This window comes from Saccoglossus kowalevskii, chromosome 12, assembly GCF_978046115.1.
Source record: "Saccoglossus kowalevskii chromosome 12, keSacKowa6.1, whole genome shotgun sequence".
In the NCBI taxonomy this organism is placed as follows: Eukaryota; Metazoa; Hemichordata; class Enteropneusta; family Harrimaniidae; genus Saccoglossus; species Saccoglossus kowalevskii.
In genome coordinates this window covers 24,275,033-24,302,252 of record NC_140652.1, presented here as the reverse complement: position 1 = coordinate 24,302,252, position 27,220 = coordinate 24,275,033, and the positions used below count along the sequence as shown (strand labels likewise).

Sequence of the window (27,220 nt, the reverse complement as noted above, 5' to 3'; positions counted from 1 at the left end):
AATGTGTTTTCAAATTAAAATAATTTCTTCTATGCTACTATCTCAGAAATCATAGAATGTGTTTTCAAATTAAAATAATTTCTCCTATGCTACTATCTCAGAAATCATAGAATGTGTTTTCAAATTAAAATAATTTCTCCTATGCTACTATCTCAGAAATCATAGAATGTTTTCAAATTAAAATAATTTCTCCTATGCTACTATCTCAGAAATCATAGAATGTGTTTTCAAATTAAAATAATTTCTTCTATGCTACTATCTCAGAAATCATAGAATGTGTTTTCAAATTAAAATTCCTGCACATCTTCAAAATGTTGTTTCTGCGACTGACCTCAATTAAAAGTTTCTCTCAAAATTTATTCTCGCAAAACTAAAGCAGCTTACAGAAATTATACGACAAGAAACAAGTGACGAAGAAAATCTGAAGCAAGCATGTGAGAGTGTAGTCATGGTTACTAAATCTGTGATCATCTAGAAAAGTGACTCATTGTACATACATTACCTAGACAATCAAGATCTGCCAGAGTTTTCATTTGACAAGTGTACAACTCATTGTTATGCGAATAAAATTAATAAGGAATAATGTCGTTTATATATTCAATATAATTTAAATACATAAGATCAATGTGATGTTGTTAAACTTGAAGTGCAAACATGTGTGATTTCTGGTATTTTTGACAATTACATGGTCGAAAAACGTGCTGAGCAAATTTATATTAGACAATGTGGGCGTATTGTATACCGAACTTTACATGTACCTTCGCATACACGTGAAATATTCTTAAAAGGCAATATGTTTAGATACGTAGTATTAGCTTAACAACGATGAGGTCGATGAGTATGTGCTTATTGTTAAAAAATTACACACACACAATAATAATGTAACGTTTCTTTGAACAGTTGTGTCGCTACATCGAGCCAGGGAGACACCTGATCGACGCGACGTGCCGCACTTTGTAGCTATGGTCCACATTGTACGGTGTTTTGTTTTGTTTGTTGCGCACTAGTGACGTACATGCAATTATTCATAGATGCGGGACAAAAACAGTTCCGTGTGTTACCGTGGAAGTGAAAGAATTTAATCCATATACTCACCCATCGGCATTTGGTCCACAGAGGCTATCTACTAGTATTCAGTGATCTACAAGTACTTTGTCACGCAATTCTATTCCGTTCATACGCAATAAAAGTATAACTCCTGGAAAATCCACGTTCGTCGCACTCGCAGAAAAGTTAAATCTTGGGCGGGTGCGTTCGACAATAACGTTACATTCAATCTCAAGCGTAAACAGTGTCTATGTAGAAACAATTCACATGCTGTGGAACAAATAAATCTTCCGTGAGATGGTCTCAAAGAGCAGCTACTCAAAATAGCATACTGGGAAAACACGTCTGAGTGACCGAGGTCACTACCTAATCACAACAACAAGGAACTTCCGGTTTTCTACGAAGTCGAGAAACTGTACACGTCACTTTCTATGAAGTCATTTGGTGGTATTTGATCACCTGCATTACTGGGTCGTTGCGATTGATTTGTCAGGAATGTTATCTACTTGCAAGCCAGAATATGTTGATCTCTGTAAATCTCGTTCAAGACAAACATTGGCCCCTCGCCGTTCCTCACAGCAACTCGATATATAATGGTGATGCTTCAGTTAACATACCTGCCCTCTATAGTCAAACAATGAATAGTAATTTGTTTTTTTTGTTTTTTTTCCCCAAAAAGATTATTGATTATCGGCAAGGTGTATTTTCGTAAGCTGCAATCAATTGTTTTTATTTTCGTAATAATGTAAATTGTCAAAAATATTATAAAAATGTAATTAGGAATTTGCTTTATCTGTAAAGTGTAAAAACCTATTTTTGTTACTGTAAAAATGGAACTTCCATTTTATTTCTTGTAAAAAACCTAAAATGCCGGTTTTATTTCCTGTAACCAGTACCAGCTACCCCCCTCATTATCCCGGTTCATTATGAGTTAGCTTCGACCACTTTCAGTGACAACTTGGATGACCGCGCTGACTGCCAGGCTGCGGTTACTGTCTGGCATGCATTCACTGACAGTACACGTTGTTTTCTTCGAACTGTCACGGTGACATCACACTTAGACGATACGAAGGAAACTAAATCAAGGACAATCATTCAATCTCAGATGAGCAATGTGACCATAGAATAGAATAGAATAGAATAGAATAGAATAGAATAGAATAGAATAGAATAGAATAGAATAGAATAGAATAGAATAGAATAGAATAGAATAGAATAGAATAGAGCTTTTATTACGCCCTTAAAGAAAATTAATTAATGACTTGGCTCTGATTTGAATAACGCGGTTCGTAACGTACGTAGTAATTCGGAAGAGGAGCAATTTGGAATCATAACATGTATCCTCAGACCGGGTGCAATCACCTACATCTTAGATTGATAACTGTCCGGGTCTACATACACGAGTCTTCCCCTCACTTCACAGTGCAACTGTTCATGATAGATTTATACGAGATACGTTCTGACGTACATGTAACCTCCATCATGAGGTAAATGACGGTCAAAGACGTCTACAGTTTACCATCAACCATAAACCCTGCAATCAATGTGAGGTCTATAGGATGACAATGCTTCCAGACAAAAACGATGTATTTATATTCTACCTCTTGCAGCTTTTATGTGCATCCAAACAATTTGGACCAGAAATCATGTAGCCCGTTTTTTTAAAACATGGTCTTCATTTTAGTGTTTTTGATATCTACTGTAAAATACTTCATTTTCGCTTAGAATTACATCTAATTTTGCTATTTTCGCTGACTGGGATGATTCAGTGAAAATCAAATCTAGTGGACATAACTTTTTTCCTTTATTTCATATTCAACTCATCAAAATCAGTGAAAATGAATTTCATATAAAACACTCAAAAAGGCCTTTTCCGCAAAAATTAATTCCAGCTAAAAAAAGTATTTTACAGTATTTAGATTTCATTATTCTAGTTGATCAGTAATCATTATTTGGTCATGATTTTTTTTACTTATTTTTCTCCTAATTGAAAAAGATCTGATAAAACAGTTTTAGTTATTGTAACCACAAAAAAACGGTTTAAAATAATTATTTATGATTCTGGTACAGTAATGACATAATGCGAGAGGTTTGTCACCGAGGGCGCTAGACAAATAGTTTTGAAGCACGCCTCCGGTGGGTATTTTATTTTTTTTAATGATAAAATGAAAAAGAGGGATTTTTTATGAAAAGAATTGAAAACAAATTATAAAGCACAATTCTTTGTTTTCACTAATTATTAGTGTTTTGGATGCTAATTCGCAATACACAAGTTCATGTTACTTTTTTAAAACAGTTTACTATCTTTTGTTGACTGTTGATGTAGATATGCAAAGCAGTATCATTGTTTAATTAAAGGACGGTGGTCTTCGCACGGCACATGCATGAGATATGGGTCTCATATATGAGCAAAGGTGGAGACTTTGAATGTTGCGCAGACAAATTGAGTTGTTCCCAAGCTTTAAATACGTAATTTCTTTGGTGATTGGAACGGTTCAACGAGTCACCGGCGGTAATTACCGTAGCTTCTAGTTCAGGTAACACCCAGGTCAAATCCCATACATGCGATTTTCACTACGAGAGCACATAGGATTGTGGAAAAATCAATGTTTATCAACAAAAATATCACACATGTGCGGCACGACGACTACCATCATTTAATCTTGCAAAGTTTGAACATTTTGCATTCAAGAAATTTGACAAAGTTTATTTATATTCTTAACAATTCACAATTGGAGTACATGTATATACAAAAAGAAATATTTACAGTTAAAAAAAGGTAGTAAATGTGGCACACTTTTTGAATGACATAAATATATGTATAATTTACTCATTACCCTGAATGATAATTTCCTTCGAAGTTAGACTTCTTGTCTAATTCTCTTCTATGGTACATGTATAAACATTTACTACTAGAAATAATTCAGTAAAAACAAAACGAGTTTATAGTTTTGGCACAGAGGGCGCTATTTATAGAGAGTCACTTAATTAGGTTGCAGGTTACTGGAATACATGTATATACGATACGATATTCAGATTCCCAGACCTTCCCTTGTATACATTGATAAATAATCTACATATTTAAATTATACTGTATGTATATTATGTAATTTGTTACAAGTTATTTAACACTTCATTTATATTAAAATTATGCTATTTTGGTGGCAATAAGTACAATAAACAGAGGGAATATACAATTCAGATAATTCTGAAAAAATAAAAATCTTCCTTAAAATGGAAATAAGAATTCTTATTCTTTGTAAATTGTATATAATTTGGCTTTTGAAAATGGCAATCACAAAAACAGATTGTTAAAAAATTAAGACAAAGAACATTTTTGTACCATGAAGCTAATCCAATAAGATTATTAAAAGCATGGCGATTTTTTTTCGTTTCTGCTGAGAATGCTGAGAAGACATAATAATGCAAATCATATACTACAAGTTGTCTAGTAAAAACCACAGTATACCGCTTTTATTTTTTTTGTGAGACCTATTTTTGAAAATTCCGTGAGTCAGTGAAATTCGTGAGATTTTCTTGTACTCAAGAATCCTAGGACACACTACAAATTTATTCTATAATGATAATAATAATCAAATAGCAAATAACAAACGGTTTATCATACATCTTCAGCCTGTGATGACATTTATACTTGATTAAGACTTCTAATGTTTTCTAATGTACCTCTGATTCTACAATACATGAGTAGGGTAATTTCGTGATCAGTTTTTCAAAAGTTGTTTACTGACGCTTCTCAAAGGCTTAATTGACCCTTCAGTCCAGTATAGTATGACCTTTCATTAAAATCAATAATTAATATTAAATTATAAATATGCATATATGTTATGCCATGATTTGATCAGAACTTAACAGAAACAAAAACCCAATCTTTCTAGCTTAGACGTTACACCGGCTTTATGAACATTATAATCCTTCCCACCAAAATCTTAGTGCAACATTTCTATGTATTTTTACAAGTCTTAATCAAAATCTTTGAAAAAAATGAATATTTCGTAAAAAAGGCAAATGTTGCTTTTGGGGTTCAAATAGTTCAAAGTATAGACATAAAGACAAATTCCATACAACATTTGAAATCTAGACTTCCGTCCACTAAATAAGTGACCCTCTTAATTGCTTGCAACCATCCCCTCCCCTCCTTCCTTCCCTGAGACTAAAGACCAGCCGCGGATGAAGACCTTTTTTGATATGCATCTGCAGTGGGTGGTGCAGAATGTTCCACTGTTGGTGCTGGGGTTTGTGGAGTCATCGGTTGAGACATTGAAAAGTACTGTGTAGGTGGAGTCTGTGGTATACTGGTGAGAAACTCGGCAGACTTCGGCTGAAAGTTTCTTCTGATGTCAAAAAGATCTACTGCTGTTTGTTTCTGTCAATGAAATGGTTAAGGAAGAAATAAATAATAAGACTGAGTTTACACAAACCTTTGATAAAAATGCTCTCTGAGATGTGATGATGTGCCACTGACACAGAGATTTGTCTTTACGCAACTAGTGACACTAATTCACTGGCACTTCAACAACAGTATGCTGAAAAGCATCTGTCCCAAATATTGAATTACCGGTACTGTAAAATACTTTATTTTAGCTGGAATTAATTTTCGCTGATATACCTTTATTTTCACTGATTTTTGACAAGTTAAATGTAAACAAGCAGCCTGTCGGCTGAGATACCTGCGCTGTTAGCAATGCACATTTCAATTAAGAACTGAAGCAACAAGAATTCAAAAATATCACTTTTCACCAAAAATGACAAAAACAATCATCAAAATTACAGAGTTGAAGATATCATCATGAAGTGAACAAATCTAAGAGAGGTCTACCCAAGGTACATATACACCAAGTATCAAAGCATTCAGGCTTGTAGTTTTCAAGAAGAAGTCGAAAAAGTAAAACATTGACATGGACGACAACAGACGGCGACGACGACAACGACGGACACTCATATGATAAGTTCCTTTCACTGAATCATTTTTTCAGCAAAAATAGCGAAAATTAATTCCAAGTGAAAATAAATTTGTTTACAGTATTGAATGGTATTTCCAAGATGTTTTTCAAAAATAGTTCATGCCAAAAAAGTTCCAATAATTCTGAGCATTTTTTCAGTTCTGTGCTATCTACACTTTCTAAGGATGTTTTTTCATCTAAGTTTTCAGATGATGTACAGGTTGAATGCTTAGTAACTTTTTGATGATCTCTGAATCACATTTTACCCTCGTTCAGTGGTACTTTAATATTCAAAAGCTATGTGAATATTATCACAATTGTACACAGACAAAGTATTTTAAAATCGTAGCTTGCATCACATGGAATCCTAATTAAACATGGCAATGCATGATGATGGATGGAAGTCATGAGTGTAATGTTAAGATATTAATTTTTTTTTTTAAATAATTCATTATAATATTGTGCTATATACTAAAAATTAACATTTGTAAAGATACCAGTTAGTTATTACTATTATTATAGTGCACGTATTTGAAACAGCACAAATTGGTAAATCAATCTGCAACCTGTGATGTTAATCAAGTCAAGTCAAACTGACAAAGGATACATTTTTATTTGGTAATGGTGGTAACTGGAACATGGACGGTGGCTGCGTTAATCTGTAACTACCAAGCGAACCTGAAAAAATAAAAAACATGTATAAAGCAGGGCATGCATCAACATCATGGTATCACAGAAAATTTTCACTGAAAGTGAGCTCTACTTCTTGTATGATAAACATTGTTGGCACAAACATGAGTTACAAAATTTTAGGATTTAAGGCTCTGTGAAGTCACATACATATAGGGTACACTTGTACTATCAGTGACAAATGACAGAATGATGATTTGATATCAAGAGTAAATTTCATATTTCCATGTGCTTGTCAAATGAGGATTTGCTCATTCACAAACTTTGAGCATTTTCCTGGAATTGTGGGGTTAAATGCAAAGACTTACAACTATAAACAGTCGGACCAATCAATTTAATGTAAACATACAGATTATTTTAAAAGCGAGGTAGGTCATCCTGTTTTTTTTTTAATATTATTGCTGCCAGCTCAGGATAAAATAATTTTTCAGTTTACAAACTATAAGAAAATTCTACATGAGTAAGTGGCAAACGTAACAAAGCACCAGTCAGCTTCCGAGGAAGCTCCCACCTAGCATTACTACTACCCAAAACTATTAAATCGACCACACTAAGATCAACCATACTGTGATTATAATCTGAAGTGCTTTACCTGATGCATGGAAGTAGTGATGTGCCCGTGGGTTATACAATTGTCCTGTTCTTGTCGGCATAAACACAGCAGGTAAACATACATCTGTACAACATACACAAACATAATCAATTTAGTCCCATATACATGTATACATAGTTTGGATACACACAATGCATGGAAGACCTGGCCTGGAATCCAGTCTGTATGTTACCTTACATGCTAGATATAGTAAATGCCTTCATTATATTATAAAATACTTTTTTTATTTTAACTTAATTATATTTTTAGTGAAAACAGCAAACGTAAATTAATCTGTCAAATACTACATGACGATCATATGGGCAAGAATACTTTCACTGGATTATAATATTATTGCTTATTTCTCTTAAATAAATTTCAAGCAAAAAATATCAAATTGGAATACAGACACATGAAATTAATCAGTAGTGTGATACCATTGCAATAACGTTAATTAGCCTGGGTAAAACTCATTATTGTATTTTGCTGAATGTTTGTTTGTAATTGCTTGTATTCACAGACCTCAATCTTTCCTTATTACACCATGTGACGGAGTTATACTACATAATGTCTACTTGTTCAGATGACGAACTTTTTGTGTGTTTGTGAAATATTTACTGGAAGATCACAATTATTTTGAAGATACTATGAATAGTGCAGCCAGTCTAAGTCATTTCTGATTCATGAACATTCAATGTAACAGTATGCACTCTCCTCATTTGGAATCGTTTCTTCCAATTAAATAAGACAAGATGCTATTTATGTAAAATGGAACTGAGAATAGAAACGAGAATATATAACTGGCTGGGTACCATGGCAACCTATTGGTAACAGTGAAGGACAAGTAGGTTCATCTTTCGTATGAGTTCACTAAGAATCAAAATCACCTTTCACAACCAAGTTGTGTCACCTTTCTTTCAAATAACAAAATTTGGTAAATATACATGTAAAAGAAGCGTTTGGTAAAGTAAAGTCAATGGGTATCAAACTGTCTTTTGATCAACCATGCTGTATTTGAATAATCTAACACCATAAACACCAACATCAATAATTCAAACATTACATACCGTCAGTTGAAAGCAGTGCATCCGGTGCAGACTGAGCCAGTCGATACTGTCCCGCCATTTGTCGTTCTATGTGTTCCTGTATCTCTGCTTGCGTCTTTGCTGTCAGCTCTTGCTGATGGCGAATTCTCTCTTCCTGGAATTGTCTCATCCTTTCAAAGAACTAGAAACATCACATGTTACTTCAGGAGATTGTTATTATCGGTGCAATCAGGATTCCAAAGGAGATTATTTTTCTTAGTTAAGTAGGTAATAATGTATGAATATACAATTTAGTGAATTGGGAAATATAGTAGCAGTAAAATGTCACTGGGGTATAATGGTGACTTCCACAAAATGTTGTTGAAGTGTTTTTAACAGTGAACATTTCTATCACTTCATAGTAATACATGTCTTACATTTTTAATATGGCGAGCATCCTCACAGTGCAATGTACAACAACTGGTACATACTGTCAAATATGTCTTTTTAGCTAGTAAGTTATTATAGCTAATTCATAATTTCACTAAAAAAACTACCTGGTATATTTTCACAATGAAATTGTTTGTAATTTATGCATTGAGTCAAATAACGTGTAGTTATTTCAAAGCATTTACAGTATTCATATCATCCATGCATGGTATGACATCACTTCCTGTTAAAGGAGGAAGTCAATGCTGTAATAATATTTTAATGAAATATGAGCGGTGGAGAAGCAATGAATATAGCAGCCAAAATACTTACATCTTTTGGCAAGTCACTTCCCCATTTTGGCAAAGGCTGGCTGACCCGTCCTCCTTTGGACTTTGATTTACTGGAATCGCTTGGCGTTCTGTAAATAATGAGAGATATTCCCGGTGAAACAATAGTATATACATTCCAAGACAGTGTACCTTTTTACATATCTTATAAAGAGTGTGCATCCTGCATGTTAACTGGGATTAATAGCCAATCAAATCATTCCTTAAAGAAATATTGTGGACTGCATTCTCTCAAAATTTTTATATTATTACTATTTAATTTGCATCTTGTTGGGACCATAGTAGTAGTAGTAGTACCGTAGTATTGTTTATTAAAGTGGCGTGTGACAATAAGAAAATATTTAATAAAATAATAGCTTGAAAATAAAAATTTACTTACAAGTCACTGGAGTCATGTATATGTACTCACATATAGAGGGTGTATGTCAAATAAAGATATTGTATGTATTATTGCTTGTAAAATATAATATCGACTAATGTACTACACAAACATGTTTTCTCGTCTTTTCTGAAATGATCTTGTAATATATTTTGCTATCGCTCTTACATGGTTCACCATAAAATAACTTATTTTTTTTATATCAGTTAACCAATTAAATTGGTTTTAATTATGCTACTATAGAAATAATCAACAAATAAATAATTTCTGTTTTCGTGAAAGATCAAGTAGGTCATTTCTGATTCCAAACATGTTAAAACCGCTGTAATTAAAATTGCTGGGGGAACCACTATTATGCTAATAACAAAAAATAATTACCATTATAAAGAATAGTACCCATAACAATGTGTAAACAAATGCTATTGATCATTGCTTATGTTATTAGATAGACATGTATGTTTCCAGGTTATTGGCAACATTATCACAATAAATTAATAAACAATGTTCTCCTTAATACTAGTTGACCTGCCATGCGATCGGTAAATATCAATGTGTCGGTATACTGGTTCTTGTCAATGCTTAGTTTCCTACATTCATTCATTCATTCATTCATTCATTACTTACTTGACATCTTTATCTCGTTTGTCAGGTGGTCTTGGAGTATGAGAAGTCCAGCCATTAAATGGTGACCTTTCACCTTTAGCACTCCTTCGACTACCTGCAAAGTTAATAAAAAAATAAAGTATGGGAGAAAACCAAGAGAGTGATTTTTGGGCAGAGAAAGTGCATTGACACCATTATTATGTTGATTTAATATGGGTTGCACATAGTACAAAACTGAAAATTTGAAAATATATTGTAATCCTAATGATTGAATAATGATTAAATTAACTGTAAATATCACCTGACCACATTTATACTTATTTAAATACCTACGGTATTATTATTGTAGAATATTAACTATGACCTTGCTTACTAGAAGAATGTTTAGAAAATGATTCTTTTAACCTTCACACCCAGAGGTCAAAGAATAATTTGCATATCTAACAATAGAATTTCTGACCGTTCTTCTAGTAACTGTGCTCTGACTCAAAGTACATTGAAATACACACCTTCTGAAGACTGTGGTTTGGAGTCACCACTCACAGAAGGATGTAATATCGTAATTCCTTCCCCGCCGCCGCCGCCGCCAGTTAACGCTGCAATCTGTGCCTCTTGCACTTCTTGTAAACTCCTAGCAAGGCCATTAAGTCGTCTCCTACAAAAATGAAGGAATCAACATAATAAGTATATTTCCTCATTGGATACCACTTCGAGTGAGGACGGCACCCTCTGTTGACAGGATGAGAAATACACTGGCACCTCTAAGAGCATGCCCTATGTAGTCTGCCCTCTAAACACAATAAAACGCAACAATGACAAACAAATTTTGAAGTCACCTACAGACATATATAACCTTGATTTTACCTTGCAGACCTTTCCCCAGCAGTCACCAAATTACTGTAGAATACTTTATTTTCGCTATTTTCGCTGAAGGGATGATTCCGGGAAAATAAAATCCAGCAAATATACTATTTTCCCTATATTTCACAGTAAACTTATCAAAAATCAGTTAAAGTAAATTCAATAAAAAATGCCCAAAAAGCCTTTTCAGCAAAAATTAATTAAAGTGAAAATAAAGTATTCCACAGTAATTCAACTTGAATTTATAAATTCCATTCTGATCTGTCCTGCTAGAGGGCTCACTGGTCCCAATCTTATAATAATTATATAGCTGAATTTTTAGCAAAATACAAAATTAGTATAGCAGGACTTACAACTTTGTAATATTGGTCACAAAAATATACAATTGTTTTATTTTATGCAAATTCATACTATTTGCTATTACAAATAAGTCATATATACCATACCATACACTGAATATAATGTAGACAGTATTACCCAAATTAAATTAATTAATATTTACAAAATGGAGGAAGGAATAGGCTGCACCAATTGCATCACTATAGTAACAAGGAAGAGTGCATTACCATGGTAACAGGGTAGAGTGCAGACAACGTATGTTGCATTACTGTATATGGGGATCGGTTGTGATCGTGTCATCGATGGATATATTGTGCAACACCAGACATACCACGCAATAATGCAGTTCACTTGTGACAGACTAAGATACTTACCCATTCCGAAAAAAGAGTTTTCTTTGTTGGGGATAAAAATGAGTAAGATTACAAATAAACCCTAATTCAATTTTTACAAAGTATAACAGCCCTATTGTCATATCCCCCATACTGAAGTGCTTCAAATTGCAAATAATTTTCCGTTATAAAACCATGCCATTTGATTGACCATATTTGCAGAAACGCATCCCTTTTCTGGTGAAGGGTTATTCCAGCAGTTGCAAAATGTTTTTGTTTTTTTATAACTAATATGGACAGTTACATAAAACCTAATCATAATATTGTACTTGATTATGAGTGTTTGATGATGGCAGGAGTGATGTTACTTACTCGTACTCTTCTTGTTGGATCATCATTTCTTCATTGTGTCTTTCTTGGAGTGCTTCTACATCCTCCACGGGTACCATATTCTGCAACAAGATACAATCAATACTATGAGGTTACCGGTATTACGAGGATACCACAAAGTATGCACTAAGATAGTACAGTGGAAGTATTACCTGCCGCGCAGTGGAGGTCGATGCGTGGCGCACTGTCTGGTATTCTTGTAATAACATTATTATTATACATCTTTTCCTTCCAAGGATAAATCATGGGAATGCCGAAATCCAAAAAGTTTAGAATCAGCAAACATCTTTGTGTGGAATCTGGTCAAACGCTGGTTAGTATGACCAGCCTTATAATAACATTATAGCAATTATTTGCACTACTACCGGTATGGAGTTAACCAGGCCCAGTGGACATGATCAATTTTCTTTTACCTGTAATTTACTTCCTATTGATGACTGCAATGACAAAGCAGATAGACACCTATCTTCTAAAGGACCTCGCTGTAAAAACGTGTGGATTTCATCTAAATCAACAGTGTACACATCAATACCAGTTTCTTCTTTGATCACTTCATGAAGAGTCTCAGTTTCTAAAAAAAAAAAAAAAATATGGAAAAAAAAGAGAACAGAAGGTAAATCAGGGTGCTTACTCGCTTTTAACGCACCTTTGTACCATGTATTTCTATGGAATCTGTTCAATCTGCTGTGGAACTCCACAGCCATCAGCTAAAGTGTAGAAAACAGCACAAATTTAACTACATGTATATGAGACAATCCTGAACATCGAAACTTATATATGTTGCACATGTAGGAGTAATCTTGTTACACTGTCCCAATAACTAGCCCAATTTTTTTTGAGAGTGTTTGACTGTTGCTTTCACCGGCTGTGGTTGCCAGGCAGTGAAAATGTCTGGATGTCCGCTACTGAGAATAGACATGTACAACAATGAACAATCGGAATCAGTAACTTCCAAATATTTTGCTGAAACAGTATTCATCAACCTTAAAAACTATAGACAATTACCTATTTTAGCAGAAAACTGGTACAAATATGAAACAAACATGTAAATCATGCATAGTTACTTAAATATTAAAACGATCACATTTACAAAACACACCTCAAAAGATCACAATAAGACAAAAAATTAGGTTTCAAATCCCAAACATAAATTTATGAATTGCCAAAATCTGTTTTATTAAAAGATATTTATAAGACATAATTAAAAATATTCTCACATTTTAAACATTTCAAGGCTTTAAATTTTATATTATTATAAATTAGACATATTGAAGACTTCTAGGAACACCCTGGTTAATACAGTAAATCATATAATTTGCCTACTACTAGAAACTTGCAGTTATAGAATGTTATGGCATTCGTGAAAACAAAAAGTTGCTGACACTCAATGTTATACTAATAGGACCCAAGAAAAATGTTTACTCCTACAAAATATCAATATTTTCACTCACAAAATCCACAAAAACTTGTCTCTTGCATAATCAAAGCAGTTTACAGTACACTGCAAAGAATGTGATATCAATAGACCATTTTCCGTACACTGCGAGAATCACGCGTTATGTGTGAAATCGAACGTAAAAAACAGGACAAACAAAGGTCATAGCGTCGTAGTCACGTCAAACATCGCGTGGGATTCGACAAACGCGAAAGTATTTCGGGGACATTTCCATGCTTAATAATGTGCTGTCCACATTTGATGATAGGCAATTTCGATTAAGTGAGGGTATTCGGAAGCAATATTCCTCTGTCGAAGATCGGCCGGTCAATGTAAGCTGCGAAATAAAGAAATTCTAGTTCAAAATCAAATCGTTTGATTTTTGCGGCAGACGTTCGACGCGCGTCTTTCATGCATCTCGCAAGATCTCGCAATTGTTCGGAAAATCACCTATTGGTTGTACACTGTATGTGAATGCACACTGAATGAGACAACGGTTACTTAAGTCTGTCAGCAACATAAAGAACCAGACCACGTATGTACCACATTTCACTGAAATCTATAAAGCGATTCTTGAAAAATCAATAAACAATGTAAATATGTGCTTACTATTACACAAACCACATAATTACAACTGGATATCAATCAAAAGATACCCCAGTCTGCGCATCACCCTAGAACACAGATGCACCAAATTTGTTTGAAATCTGAGAAGTGTTTCTTTAGATACACGTATCGATGGGACAGACATACACACATACAGGGTAACTTAAAGGATCCCATTTGTGCCTTGGATACAGTAATCAACAGTTACACTCACCAGACTCTTTGTCATAGGTTCTTGGTATCAGTTTCCTTGTATAGTAGACAGACAGAGGCATTTGACCTGTTTTTTGAGGTCCTCTCTTTGATGGCTTCAATGACTTGAGAGGAAACGGTGTAATCTCTAAGCTGTCGATTTCATCCTCGACATCATACGTTGGTATATCCTGACAAATGTTAAGTGAGCAAAAATTTTAATGGTGGATTGGTATGGCACAAATTTGTTTCCGTGAATTACTATCTACATGTATTTGAAAATCTGAAAGTAACCAAATTAGTTATTGAAATCAAAACCTTAGTTGTTTTTACTTCTACCAATTTTTAATTCTAAATGTTCACCATGTGGAAACAAATTCAGTGTTTTTAAATAATAACCACATTCATTTTTAAAATCACAACAACCAATCTTACCAATGTCTCAAGATCAAATCTATCAATTGTAGTCATGGCTAACATCTCATCATATTGCCCATGATGCACTGCAATTCCCAAATTATCATCCGGGTTTCCTACAGGTGTTTCTAATCCTGATGCAGTCTCCTCCGGTAAAGGGAATGTCACAAGATAAAACCTAACATGCAAAAAGAACAATGTATATTACTTCCAAATATGGAATCATTTGCCTGACATCAGGATGGCAAATATTATCATTGTTGTTCAATACATGCATACATTCACTTGCCAACAAAATACCTTAGGTGTTCCTATTCTGAACCATGCATAACAGTAAAAGGCAATAATAGTATACTTAATGAAGCAACTTGTGAAGGTTAACCAGAAATGAATGGATTAATTATTCACTGGGTTTTAATTTTGGTATTTTCTCCAAAAGTAAAAGTTGCCAAATTATATTCATGTGAACATGTAAAATAACTAAAGAACTTAATATTTGTTTCTCTGCTAAATTCATGAACTTAAAGGCAGGGATAAAACTCAAATTATCAACAAAATGAAATTAAATGCATACTCGTAAAGTATGTATTTTTGTCATATCATACTTGGTCAAAAGTCATATCTCTGATTTTTAATTGCTCTTTATCATTTTATTTGATGATATCTTACTTTCAGCAAAATACGATGAAGTTATAATGCGTTTAAAATCCTGCATTCTGCAACTACAAATTTCTGAATGTGTTGTACTCAATTCAGAAATCATGATTTGACTAGATAATAAAACAAAAAACTCCAGTGAATAATTGTTGATTTTACAATGTACTGTAAAACATGTCTTTTTCACGAGCATGTCTTTTCAGCAAATTTAGCGAGAGAACTGATTCGCTAATTCAAGATGTTGCTAAAAACTTTATTATAAATTCAAAATAGCGAAGGCTTGGGGATTTGTATACAGTAATCGGGAACATAAAAATCTGGGGTGCTTCCTAATTAGACTTGACGGTTTTTCTTTATTTTTATTGAGGTGATAACTGTGCATTTGTTTTGGCACGCGACAGACAAGTATTGTGAAACAGGAAATCAACAATGACAGGAGAAATTCGCTAAATCAACATTTCACTATTACGTCATTTTACCACAATTCGCTAAAATTTTACAGCATATCTGATAAAATAAATCATAAAAAGAGCTTACTTATCTGGATCTGTTGTTTCCATAATAGGCACTTCCGGTTTGTGTTCATCAGTTTCAGTTTGTTTACTTGGTGATGATTTGCTTCCAATCATGCTTTTTCCTTTGGTTTCTTTTTGTGCCTCCTTGTCAACTGTTTCTTTGTTTTCTGCTGATAGTACAAGTGTACATTTATTAGATTTTAGAAATTGCATGAAGCTGGAAAATGACTGTCAACATAAATTTTGATAAAGGTGTGTAATCAGAAACTACAAACAATTTGGTAATGTTATTATTATTTTTATAAGAACGAATAATCATATTTTACTGTTACGAATGCTCTGATTGGTTGGAATGCAGTCACATGACACGATATATTGCCTGCTAAGGGGTATATATCATGGATGACATCACTGAAACTACTGTGAAACCATATTACTACATAATAAATTGTCATTCACTACCACTGTTACTTTTCTTCATCATATTTTTGAAATATACAAGGAACTTTTGATATTCAAAATAGAATAGTATCAGGACTAGAATACATATTGCATTCACAGTGTTTTGCATGTGCTAACCAAACATGTTCTGAAGTTTCTCAAGATACAAATGCATAAGGGAGGGGGTTGCAATCACTTCAATACCACCAATACAAGAGTGTGGTGACATTTCTATCTGGAAAATAGTAAAATAAATTTTCAATGATCTCAATTCAATCTAAATTATTTACGAAAAAAGTCCCTTTTTGTACCCACACCCATAACCATAACTACAGATGACTATAAGTGTCATATACAATTAAACTGGGAAGCATTGGAGGGAAGGGGTAGGGTTAGAGTTAAGGGTGGGGGTGTAAAAAGAACACTTTCTATATTAAAATTGAGTACTGACTTCACACGCTAAAAGTTAGATATCAAAGTTGCTATTAGTAAGGCATGTTTCAAAAAATGTTTCCCTTATTGTTAAACAAATTACCGGTAAATACATATACCTGGTACTTTATCTACCGTACTTCCCTGAGTATAAGCTCAGGGGCCTGAACATGGAAAATATGGAAAATTAGGGGGTTGGCTTATACTCGAGGACCACCTCAAAAAATATAATTTATTGGTGGGTTTAAAATTGTAACTACTGTATCTTCCCAACCTCAACAAATTATCCATATTACATTTTTTGTTTACAGCGCTGGTTTCAGGGGAAATATTACGTATTTTTGAGAAAAAAAAATGCGAAACAAGTCGTCATTGATTTCAACGACACTTTTTACAATGAAAAATAAGCATGTTCATAAAAATACACACATTTTATTACAATACGGTTTACCAACCGTCTGAATTTACAGTGCAAAAATGGGTAGGGTCTGTGGGAAAACGGTAAAATTTCCGCCATGCTGTTTTTCATCATGGTTTGACCTGAACAACTTCCTTTGACCTAACAGGTCACGTCTTTCGTTAACCAATCGAAATGGTGTGTCGTACAGACGAAGTTTCCCGATTATTGACGAAGTAATTTTTTCAACGCAATGCGGAAGTGAATTACCGCGATGTTAAAATGCGATCTGATTTCGACAAAAAACGGTGATTTTTTCCCTAAAAGCTGGTGATTTGCATCTTTCCAAAGGTAAACTGAGGGTGGAGGAAGTATTTAAACTTGTCACGGTCGCCAACAAGTCATGTCGAAGAATAGTTTGCTCGTTCACACCCCATTCACGATAGACTCAATCATGGACACGATTATTCGGAAAAATAAAACGATGTTCAATGACCAGGTTTCACGATTTAACGATCACATTTTTGCCGTTTGGAAAACTACTACTCAAAAGAAATATGGATTATTTCAGTATTGCAACATCGGGGTTCATCCCGAGTAAATAGCAGAATAGAAAATGTGTGAACTATGTTCCGTCGTCGACGGCCGGTAAAAACACCCTGGGCCTATACTCGGGGATGCCCTCAACTTGTTAAATGTCTAAAAACAGAGGGGTGGGCTTATACTCAGGGAGGGGCTTATACTCAGGGAAGTACGGTATATTATGAATAATGTTTAATATGATAAAATAAATAACATTCAGGTCATTATCACCATTTGTTCTCTGCCTCATCATTTTTTTTATGACAGAGCTCTCACAGTTATATGTTATCATTTCATTGTAACTTCTAATAAACTTGACAACTGTTTTTATTCACGGATTTGAATAGAAAATTGCAGTTCTTTCGTCAGAGACCTTAATATAGTTTTGCCATTCACCCAGTATATAGGAAATGCACATTTTTGCCATAAAGGGCGTACTTTTATTGAATTAAAGTACAAAAGATTAAATGTGCTATGATTTTTTCGACAAGATAGAGTTAGAGAGGGGCATACCTAGAACATCAGTCTGAGGGTCTTCAAATGCATCTGTCTTTTTCATAACTTTATCAAAAGAAACCATACATCTCAACTGTTGATGGTCCAATCCCAATGGTTTGTAGACCCGGATGTTTAAATATTTCTCATACTCTGGTTCATGTGTCCAGATACACTTATCGTCTGTCGGGGGTTTCGGTGCAGGCAAATAAATATGTTCACCGTCACCGTTTGCATCTCCCTTTCCTTTCTCTTGAAAAGTCACTTTCTATAAAAGATAGAAAACCAAACGCTGATCAATGTTTGCACAATGGTTGCTATGGCAATAGACCTTAGATGCGAATGACCTGAGATCTGGTTGAAAGGCAAGATACAAGATTTGTGTTTTCCTCTCAAATATTGTTCAGTTCTCTCTTTTCATCAAAAATTTACAAAATACATCTACCGGTAGGCAGGTTTATAGTCTGCAGATTCCTTCAGAAGATTGAGACAAAAATAGCCACATTTTTTGAGTAAAAACTGAAAATTGACTAAAATTTTGTCTGTTGGCTTCAAAATTGGGGTTAATTTACAGAAATATTGAAGAATATAAGAAAAAAGTACAGACAAATTGGGCAAGTAAGTCTGGCGGTGAAAAGGTTAAAACAGCTATCATAATGACAAGGGGGAGTGGAACACTATTTGAGGGGCAACAGAAGTCTTGTGACTCTCTCGCTCTCAGCGGTCGTTTGCGTTCGAGAACTACTAAGGTAAGTCATTGTCAAATAGTGTTAATAGAACACTACAGAGGGAGGCTAGGCAGAACAGCCAATGAGTGCATATACAGTACTCATTAACATGACTAGCTCATTGGCTGATAAGGCTCTTCTTCCTGGTTTTCACTGTTCATCACAGTATATTGTAAAATTGTTAAAAACAGTCTTCGGAATTTAGAAATGTTGTTTTTAATATGCAATTTGAGCTAGAAAATACATTTTTGTTACATAACCAATGACAATTTTAAAATAAAATTGATAAAAGGTTTCTTTGTGAATCTATTATTACCTTATTTGGAGATGAACTCTCATCTTCATCATCAAAACTTTCGTCATCGGTGTCATCCTGTACACCTTTGGTTGGCTTTGGGGTATCTGACATGTCAGAATCACTGCTTAAATCAAGTTCATCCTAAAATTAAAAACAATTTCAAAATTATGGCACATTGTAACTAATGGAAAAATTATGACACAGCTAAAAATTACCCCGGTAGAGGTTATCATTTTGTTTGAAAAGTATCACATAATTATTGGTTTGGACAAATGTCATTTTTTGTTTGCCCAGTACAAAAAAATTGACTGTAAAAATACAAAAATGTATATTTTTGGAACAATTTCTATAGGAATTCCTGTTAACATAAATACATAGTTATGATTTATTATGATGACAACTTTTAAAATTTGATTTGATGCATGATAGTGAAAACTTTTAAAATTTCATTTAATGCATCATGACAACTTACTGAGCTAATTTTAAAATCTTCAGACGTTGACTGAGTTATCATACTTTGTACTTCCTTCTTGTCTTCTTCCGTTTCGTGATCACTTTTTTCTTCTTCTTCTTTATCCATATTATCAATATACTGTTGTAAATACTCCAATCTTAAGAGGATAAATTATAAAGTAGTATTTTAGGTTCACGTCACTGTGTTAATCATCCATTTTCTGTTCACTGCAGAATCCTGTGTTGTGTGTGAAACCAAACGTAAAAACAGGACAAACAAAAGTCATAGTGTTGATGTCAAAACATTGTGTAGGAATAATGACATTGTGTAGGAATAATGCTATACACACTTTGATGAATTACGGGTATCTTAATGTCATATTCCACTCTGAAAGTTCAGCATTTATACTAACTGAATTGTTTGATTTTTGCGTCAAATATTTGGGCTGTGCTCGTTTAGGATTACACAAGATCTCGCAATAAACAGCTAATCAAGTTGTAAAAATTTGTTAAACATAGTTTCTAAGAAAGCTTTAGAGGGGCAGGTATAGACACCAAACTTAAATAAAAAAAGGACTACTAAGGTGCTACAAAGTAAAATATGAATAAAACCAACCAGCTTTGAAGGGTTGTACCCCAAATAATCTATTTTTACTATTCCTCATATTTTTTATTTCCACACTGGTAGGTTTTATTCACATGTACGGTATACATGTCCTGGTAAAAGTAGTACCGGTACCGATATTTACCCCATTTTGGATTTTTCTCTAAAAGTCTGTATCAAAAATTTCCATCGTCTTCCGTGACCTCTAGAGCTTGTTAGTTTGGCAAATAGTTTCTCCCAGTTCATAATTCTCTTCTCACGTTCCATTCTCTTGGACTAGAAACAAAACAGAAATGAACAACTGTTGTATGAGCAGTTCACTGAACTGTATGCTTCCCATGGCATTCAACCCTTTGCGTGCATGCCAAATTGTTTTCCCACTTGTATTTGGGCACGTGAATTTGCACACATTTTTCTGTAATTTTCACTGAATTCAAATCTTAATTTTGGACCAAGCAGACAAAATATGACATTGCTCTTATTTTTTGATAAAAAATTTGGAAATTTTTGAAACGTTTCATGTGAAAAAGAGCTGACTAATAAATGAAACTATTTTGTGTATGGTGAAATTGACTTTGATGCTCAAAGGATTAAAATGATGATTTTATAGATCGATTCATATGACTCAGTGACCAAGATTAATAATTACACAGTGTGTATAAGATTTCACAGGATTTCTGAAAATATATAAATATTATCAGAGGTACATTACTTGGGGTTTGCAACGCACATAGTACTGTATGGTGACATAATGTCAGGATCCCATTCAAGTCTCTTCTCGTAGATAGCGAGACTGAGGCTACGACTTTCTGACATGACATAGGCAGTTTGTAATAAAACAATAAAACACTTATTACCACATTCATAGTAAAAAAATGTAATACATCGAAAATATACAGAAAATATAGTTATCGTAATCCGTCATATCGTAAGCAGCTATTTTGATCCACCTGGACATCCCAGTATCCTAGTTACCTCGGGCATGCGCATTTGCATTTTTCTGTGTTGGAACGCTTATGCGAGCGCGAGATTGTAACAGGATCTTGGTATCATGTCAACGTAGTTGCAAACCGCAAGTAATGTACCTCTGATATTACACATATTGTTACAATGTACTCACATGTGTATCAATGAGCTGAAGACGTCTCACAGCAATATTCAACTGTTTGTGTTTACTTTCATAATCTGAATGTAACTTCTTCAAAGCGGCACTCTTCTCTTCCCATGGTACGGAGTATACTTTCACTAATCGCACCATTTCTGACACAGGAGTGTTTAAATCTGTTGTGCTGTGTACAAATCACATCAAGTCACAGCTAAGTGTAGAATCAACTTCAATTCCAATTTGCCACTGCATTCATTTTTGTTATTGTATCATTTTTATTCATGATGATATTGTCTGTTTTATTTCCCCAAACCTAACTGGTGCATTTCGTAGAATGCAGTGGCCCTGGAACATGCATATCATTTTATGCTGAAAACACACAGATGACACCACCAATCTTAAAAATGAAAAATATGTCAGCAGTTGATACATCATTCATGCAAAGTGCTTTGTTTGTATTATCATGCTTTTATTTTCAACTATGACACTGGAAATATTAAAAGATTAAATTTAATGTCAAAAATAATTTTTGAGAAAGCTCAAGCAAGAAATTTCGATAATCGAGCATGGTTAAATCGTTAAGCTTGAAAAGCCTGTGAGAAACTGAGACAAAATACTGTAAAATGACTAATTTTCACTGGGTTTAAATTTCGCTGATTTACCATTTCAGGCATATTTAGTGGATTTTAAATTCACGGTTTTGTCATTTAGATAATGTGTTCTATGCTAAATTTTACATATTCACTGGGTTTTAATTTAGCGCATTTCCCAGTCAGCGAAATAAGCTAAATTAAAACCCAGTGAATAATTAACCCCTTTACAGTAAAGCATAATAACAAATAGATGTATTTATGATTCTATGACATCCATCAAGTGACATACCTTCTATATATTTTTCCAGCCACTATGGTTAGTTTCGCCAACAATGCAGGTGGCAAAGCATGCTTTAATAACTCATCTTTTACATCAAGGAACTACATAGATGTAACAACAACAAAAATTAAAACAAATACTTAATAAGCAACTATGAAGCATATACTAATCCATCTCAGTTTAAGAATAATGAAAATGGTTTAGAGATAATTTTGGTGCATTTTTAGAATGGCTACAAGTCAGTGCTTAAGGGTTATTGCATTATGGTATATATACAGAGATATGGCTCTGGAATAGCATTCGTGACAAATGGCCGCTTGTCAGCCACTTTGAATCAGATTCATAAATAAAAAGACATGCATCAAAATGATGACCTACGTTGTACATGTATGTATCTGGACTAACTAACTATTACACTAGTTTATTTGCCAGAATTATACATATATAGAGATTTGGTTACAACAAACTATGTCACTTTTGTCACAAATTGTCATAACTAACATCAATCCATGAATTATTCTCAGATTGGTGAATGAAAAGGTCAACATTTAGAAGGTTTGAATTAAAAGCATGCATGTACGTCTGAGATCCATTTTCATGATAGGTTAAATAATTTAAAAAGTTGAATATTAAATCAAAGGGGATGTCACCTGTGCACTCGCGGGAATTGAAACCTGAGATAACAATGCACTCTTTAAATGCAAAGGCTTTGGGTAGACACTTGTTTGTTAAAAAACAAGATATGTCTGCATAGGTGACAACTCCTCACTTTAATTAATATGCTTACCATTATATTCAATGTATGAAATAAATTGCAGTTGAATTGAGATTCAATATCAATAAAGAATGATAATTCTTTATATAAAGAAAGAAAGAAAATTGAAATAATGTTACCTCTACCATGGAGTTGTTAACCAATGATATGCTGTTAAGGACACCATCGCAAAGCATTTCAAATTTATTTTGTTCTTCAATCTGAAGTTGCTTGATCATCTCTTCCTCACTGTCATACTGAAAACACAAATATCATCATGCTAAACAAGATGGTATAGTCCCTGTCAGTTTGTACAGGATTGATCAATCTGATTAAAACCGGAAGTAAGCAGAAGGACCAGACATTTCTTTTAAAGCCACGCCAAATTTTGAATGGAAAATTATTTTTCAACACAATTAAATGGGAGCATAAATCGTCTCAGTACCTCAGTACTTTTCAGGAGAGCTATTTTTTGCTCTCCAGCCAGTTTTAAAAAGCAAGGTCTGAAGCTCAATTCTCTTTGAATATACATGTATATGTACAGCCAGGAGTATACATGTAATATACCCAGCAACATCTATCGGTAACTTCATCTGACTACATGACTATGAATTTAGGCAGCTTTCTGAATGTCAATTAATTGGAGCACATCTACCAGAGAATGTCTGTAACACATGCTCTGATTGGCTGGCACATCTACCAGAGAATGTCTGTAACACATGCTCTGATTGGCTGCTAATCATACTAAACATGAATTGTATCTCATGATTAAGAGTAATGTACATTGGAGGCTGTGTAATAGAAACAACCAAAGCTACTCTTACATGTATCTACTTCAGATTTAACTCAGATTGTGGCAGGAAATTTTATGACAGGGTTTGAATTTCATCCAGGCATTGAGGGCAATTGCAACAATTGCCCTAACAATTTTCCTAGCATTGTTCAAAATTTCCAGAAATTCTTCTTTTTATTCTAAGGCACATTTATTGAATTTCTCATTGAATTGGCTGATTTGGTGCATTTTCTATAAAAATGGCCACAAGTCAGGCATCTGGAATCACAATAGCAATGCATGTGAACATGTAATACAATCAGTCCATTCATGTCTGAGGATAATAGGCTCATCAAGAGAATTTTTTTTTTAATTGCATGTATCAGCAATCAATGCATGCATAAATCGAATGTAGCATGATAAACAATATACTGTAGAATACTTTATTTTCGCTTGGAATTTATTTTCGCTATTTTCGCTGAATGGATGATTCTGTGAAAATAAAATCCAGCGAATATACTTTTTTTCCTATATTTCGCATTAAATTCATCAAAAATCAGTGAAAATAAGTTCCATACAAAACGCCCAAAAAACCTTTTCAGCGAAAATTAATTCCAGCGAAAATAAAGTACAGTGGCCCCTCGCTAAGTCGCGGGTGTTGGGATCCAAGCAAAAACCGCGACTTATCGAGGGCCGCGACTTACCGAGGGACGTCGTGAAAGAGGGAGGTCGTGCATTGAAAAACATATAAAAAGCACATATAAACCCTCGGTTTAGTTAATTGATGTATCATCACATGTGTCAGGCAGTATTCGAATAAAATCATGATTATGTTTGCTGTAAACATTGCGTTGATTATTTTGTTTGGGTCTGATATTATGTGGGCCGCTTGCTGTTGCTTGCGACTTCGACGGCAACAGCTTCCAAAATAAACCAGTTTCATCGCAATTATAAACATGTTCGTCAAAATAACCACCTTCATAGATAATTTCTCTCAGTTTTTCGGGAAAAGTTCCGACAGCGTCAATGTTCCCAGATCGAGCTTCGTCTTGGATTGAGACTGCGTGTGTCGATAGCGTGTCTTCTTTGCCATAGCAAGAACCACCCTGAACTGGCCTTAAATTCAAAGTCGTCATATCTGAGTTGTATGCTTTGCATTGGGTGATGGGACCAGATAGTGGAGTTCCGGCAGACCGTTCTTAAAGAAACGTAAACAGCTTTATCGGTGTCATCATTGTCGGACACTTTCGCTTGTTTTTCTGTTCAGTCCCGCCTCTTGGTCAACTTTGAAAACAAATTTACTTTTCATTTTTTACCCACCCACGAATAGTGGGCTCAACCACGTGCAACCCTTAACTTGGTTTGACACGGTCGATCGCCGTGAGTTTATGGCGTACGAACAGGCTGTATAGCTTTCGCTTTGACATGCTGCTCAATTGAGAAATAGAGATCAGAATTCTATGAATTCAACTCATTGTAGCGAGTTTTTGTAAAGGTATACCAAAATGGGACCGGCCAAGAAGTACGTACGGTCACTACTCGACACCCCTGTTGACACCTTGAGTAAGGCCGCCGTCACCCATTGCGTCTCAGCAATTGACGGACAGTGGGTGTTAAGTTGCCTCTTTAACGGTTTAACTTAGTTAAAAACACTATGCCACGAAACATTAGTCTTTGTACTTCAAAACTGCTGTCAAAACACAATAGAAATTTTGGGAGCCATCCAAGTACCCGCGACTTAGCCGATTCGCGACTTACCGAGGCGCGACTTAGCGAGGGGCCACTGTATTCCACAGTATACGTTTCAATAATTTCACTGAGCATTAATAAACCATGTCCAAATAAGTAAATCAACAAGTAAATTCCTGCCTTGTATGTCAATTAAATATGTAAAGTGGCTAATATTGCAGAAATAAGTGAATTTTTACCTCATCATCACTCTCCATACCACTGCCACCAGGTCCCACAGCTTCATCTTCTTCTCTGTTATTAGGCTGTCTATTACTGGATCCTAGAGTGTATAAAGCAGGAGTGATGTAATGTAAAATACTTTATTGTCACTTGGAATTAATTTTTGCTATTTTCGCTGAAGGAATGATTCAGTGAAAATAAAATCCAGCGAATATACGTTGTTTCCCATATTTTACATTCAACTCGTCAAAAAACAGTGAAAACAATTCCATACAAAACACCCAAAAAGTCTTTTCAGAGAAAATTAATTCCAGCTAAAATAAAGTATTTTACAGTACTGTAAAAATACTTAATTATTGCTCAAAATGTATTTTTGCGTCAGGGGTGATTCTGTGTGTTTAAAATACAAGTTTGCATATTTTGTTGGCATAATGAGATGACTAATATTTTTCATACCCTTGAGGTGTAATGTGTTTATTTACTGGTAACAAAGCAGTCTGCCCTGTTTGTAATTCCTTTGTTTATAAAAACTGTTGTATTCAAATAAGCATCTTCATATACATTTCAAAGGAAGTTTACACCAGTTTTCGGGAATTAATGGGACAGAAGGGGAAGAGAAAAAAGCATTAATTTACTTAGTGAATGGAGGCGGAATTAATTGAAATTACCATGAGCACTTGGTGCAATCCCAGGGATTGAGCAGTTCCCGTTTAAAATTAGTGATGTGCTTGATCATATCAACAAATGACTTTCTCACATTCATCTTCAATTTTCCCCATATTACATACTGTAAAACATATTATGTTAGCTAATCCACAATTGTGCTAATTCAAGATGTCACTAATTTAAAATGATGTATATTCTCACAATGAAATTGTTGACATTTTAGCTACATTAAGATACTATTAATTCTGGCATCAAGTCAAATTCGCTAAAATGACATGTAGCTATTTCAACATCTTATACAGTAGGTCCCACGTTCTTTTTTTTTTTTTTTTTTGACATTCAACTATAAAATAAGGAAAACCAAATTATGAAATTTAATTTGTTTTTATAACATTTGTAATACACATTATTTTGTCTGTGGTTTATGGGTTTCTACAACTGATGGCAGAGAATCAACTTATTTGAATATTTTTAACGTGAACAAATAATGTATTTTATGGATATATTTGAGTTCCGTCCCCAATCGTAAGTTTTCCGCAATGGAGGCCGCCATGTTTGTTTACATGCTTGTTTGTGACCCCTTTAGCGGAGAATGCAGCTTCTCTCTTACAATAACCAAATGGTAAAAACAGTCTTACCCGACAAGGTTGATCCACCGCTTTGTCTAGATGACATGGCAAAATTCTACAACTTAAAGGTTTAAAATAAAAGGCCCTAAAAGATAAAAAGATGGACGGAAAAGCACATCTGGGAAACGACCCAGTTGCTAAGGATTTTGCTCGATTTTACCGTTGAGGGCGCACTTTTAGGGTCAAAAGTCATTGGGAAACCAAAGGCCAAACCCTGGGCCTGTGTTAAATTTCGTCTCTGCCATTGACTTTAAGGAATG

The 27,220-nt window shown here is 34.3% G+C and overlaps 2 protein-coding genes across 3 annotated transcripts in view; both read right to left on the bottom strand.

Annotated features, from left to right (window-relative positions):
* Window positions 1-1,646, bottom strand: part of LOC102802857 (uncharacterized) — a 28,376-nt gene extending 26,730 nt beyond the window's left edge. The window contains exon 1 of the mRNA XM_006816114.3: window positions 1,096-1,646. Within this exon, the coding sequence (XP_006816177.1) occupies window positions 1,096-1,105 (10 nt within the window). The 5' untranslated portion in view covers window positions 1,106-1,646. The remainder of the gene's footprint in view (window positions 1-1,095) is intronic.
* Window positions 1,647-3,326: 1,680 nt separating this feature from the next.
* Window positions 3,327-27,116, bottom strand: LOC100378962 (uncharacterized). 2 transcript variants are annotated; one of them, XM_006816113.3, is made up of 21 exons: window positions 26,970-27,116; window positions 25,683-25,765; window positions 23,123-23,239; window positions 22,238-22,329; window positions 21,371-21,539; window positions 20,396-20,526; window positions 19,666-19,804; window positions 19,212-19,334; window positions 18,186-18,435; window positions 15,843-15,990; window positions 14,667-14,826; window positions 14,254-14,422; window positions 12,412-12,569; window positions 11,981-12,060; window positions 10,586-10,731; window positions 10,098-10,191; window positions 9,078-9,165; window positions 8,358-8,517; window positions 7,291-7,374; window positions 6,616-6,686; window positions 3,327-5,431 (listed from the first exon to the last, which is right to left on the bottom strand). In XM_006816113.3, exons 1-21 carry the CDS (start codon window positions 27,004-27,006, stop codon window positions 5,219-5,221), a joined length of 2,712 nt encoding a protein of 903 aa, XP_006816176.1. In that variant the 5' UTR covers window positions 27,007-27,116; the 3' UTR covers window positions 3,327-5,218. The 2 variants fall into 2 exon arrangements, with proteins under 2 accessions (XP_006816176.1, XP_085362643.1); XM_085506517.1 differs by having other exon boundaries at window positions 15,843-15,987.
* Between the last annotated feature and the right edge of the window lie 104 nt (window positions 27,117-27,220).

Coding starts and splice junctions, on each gene's coding strand:
- LOC100378962 (XM_006816113.3), bottom strand. CDS start 27,006: ATGTCATCTAGACAAAGCGGTGGATCAACCTTGTCGG. Junction 25,766..26,969: donor CGGTGGATCAACCTTGTCGG/GTAAGACTGTTT, acceptor TATACACTCTAG/GATCCAGTAATAGACAGCCT. Junction 20,527..21,370: donor TTCAGCTCATTGATACACAT/GTGAGTACATTG, acceptor TTTTGTTTCTAG/TCCAAGAGAATGGAACGTGA.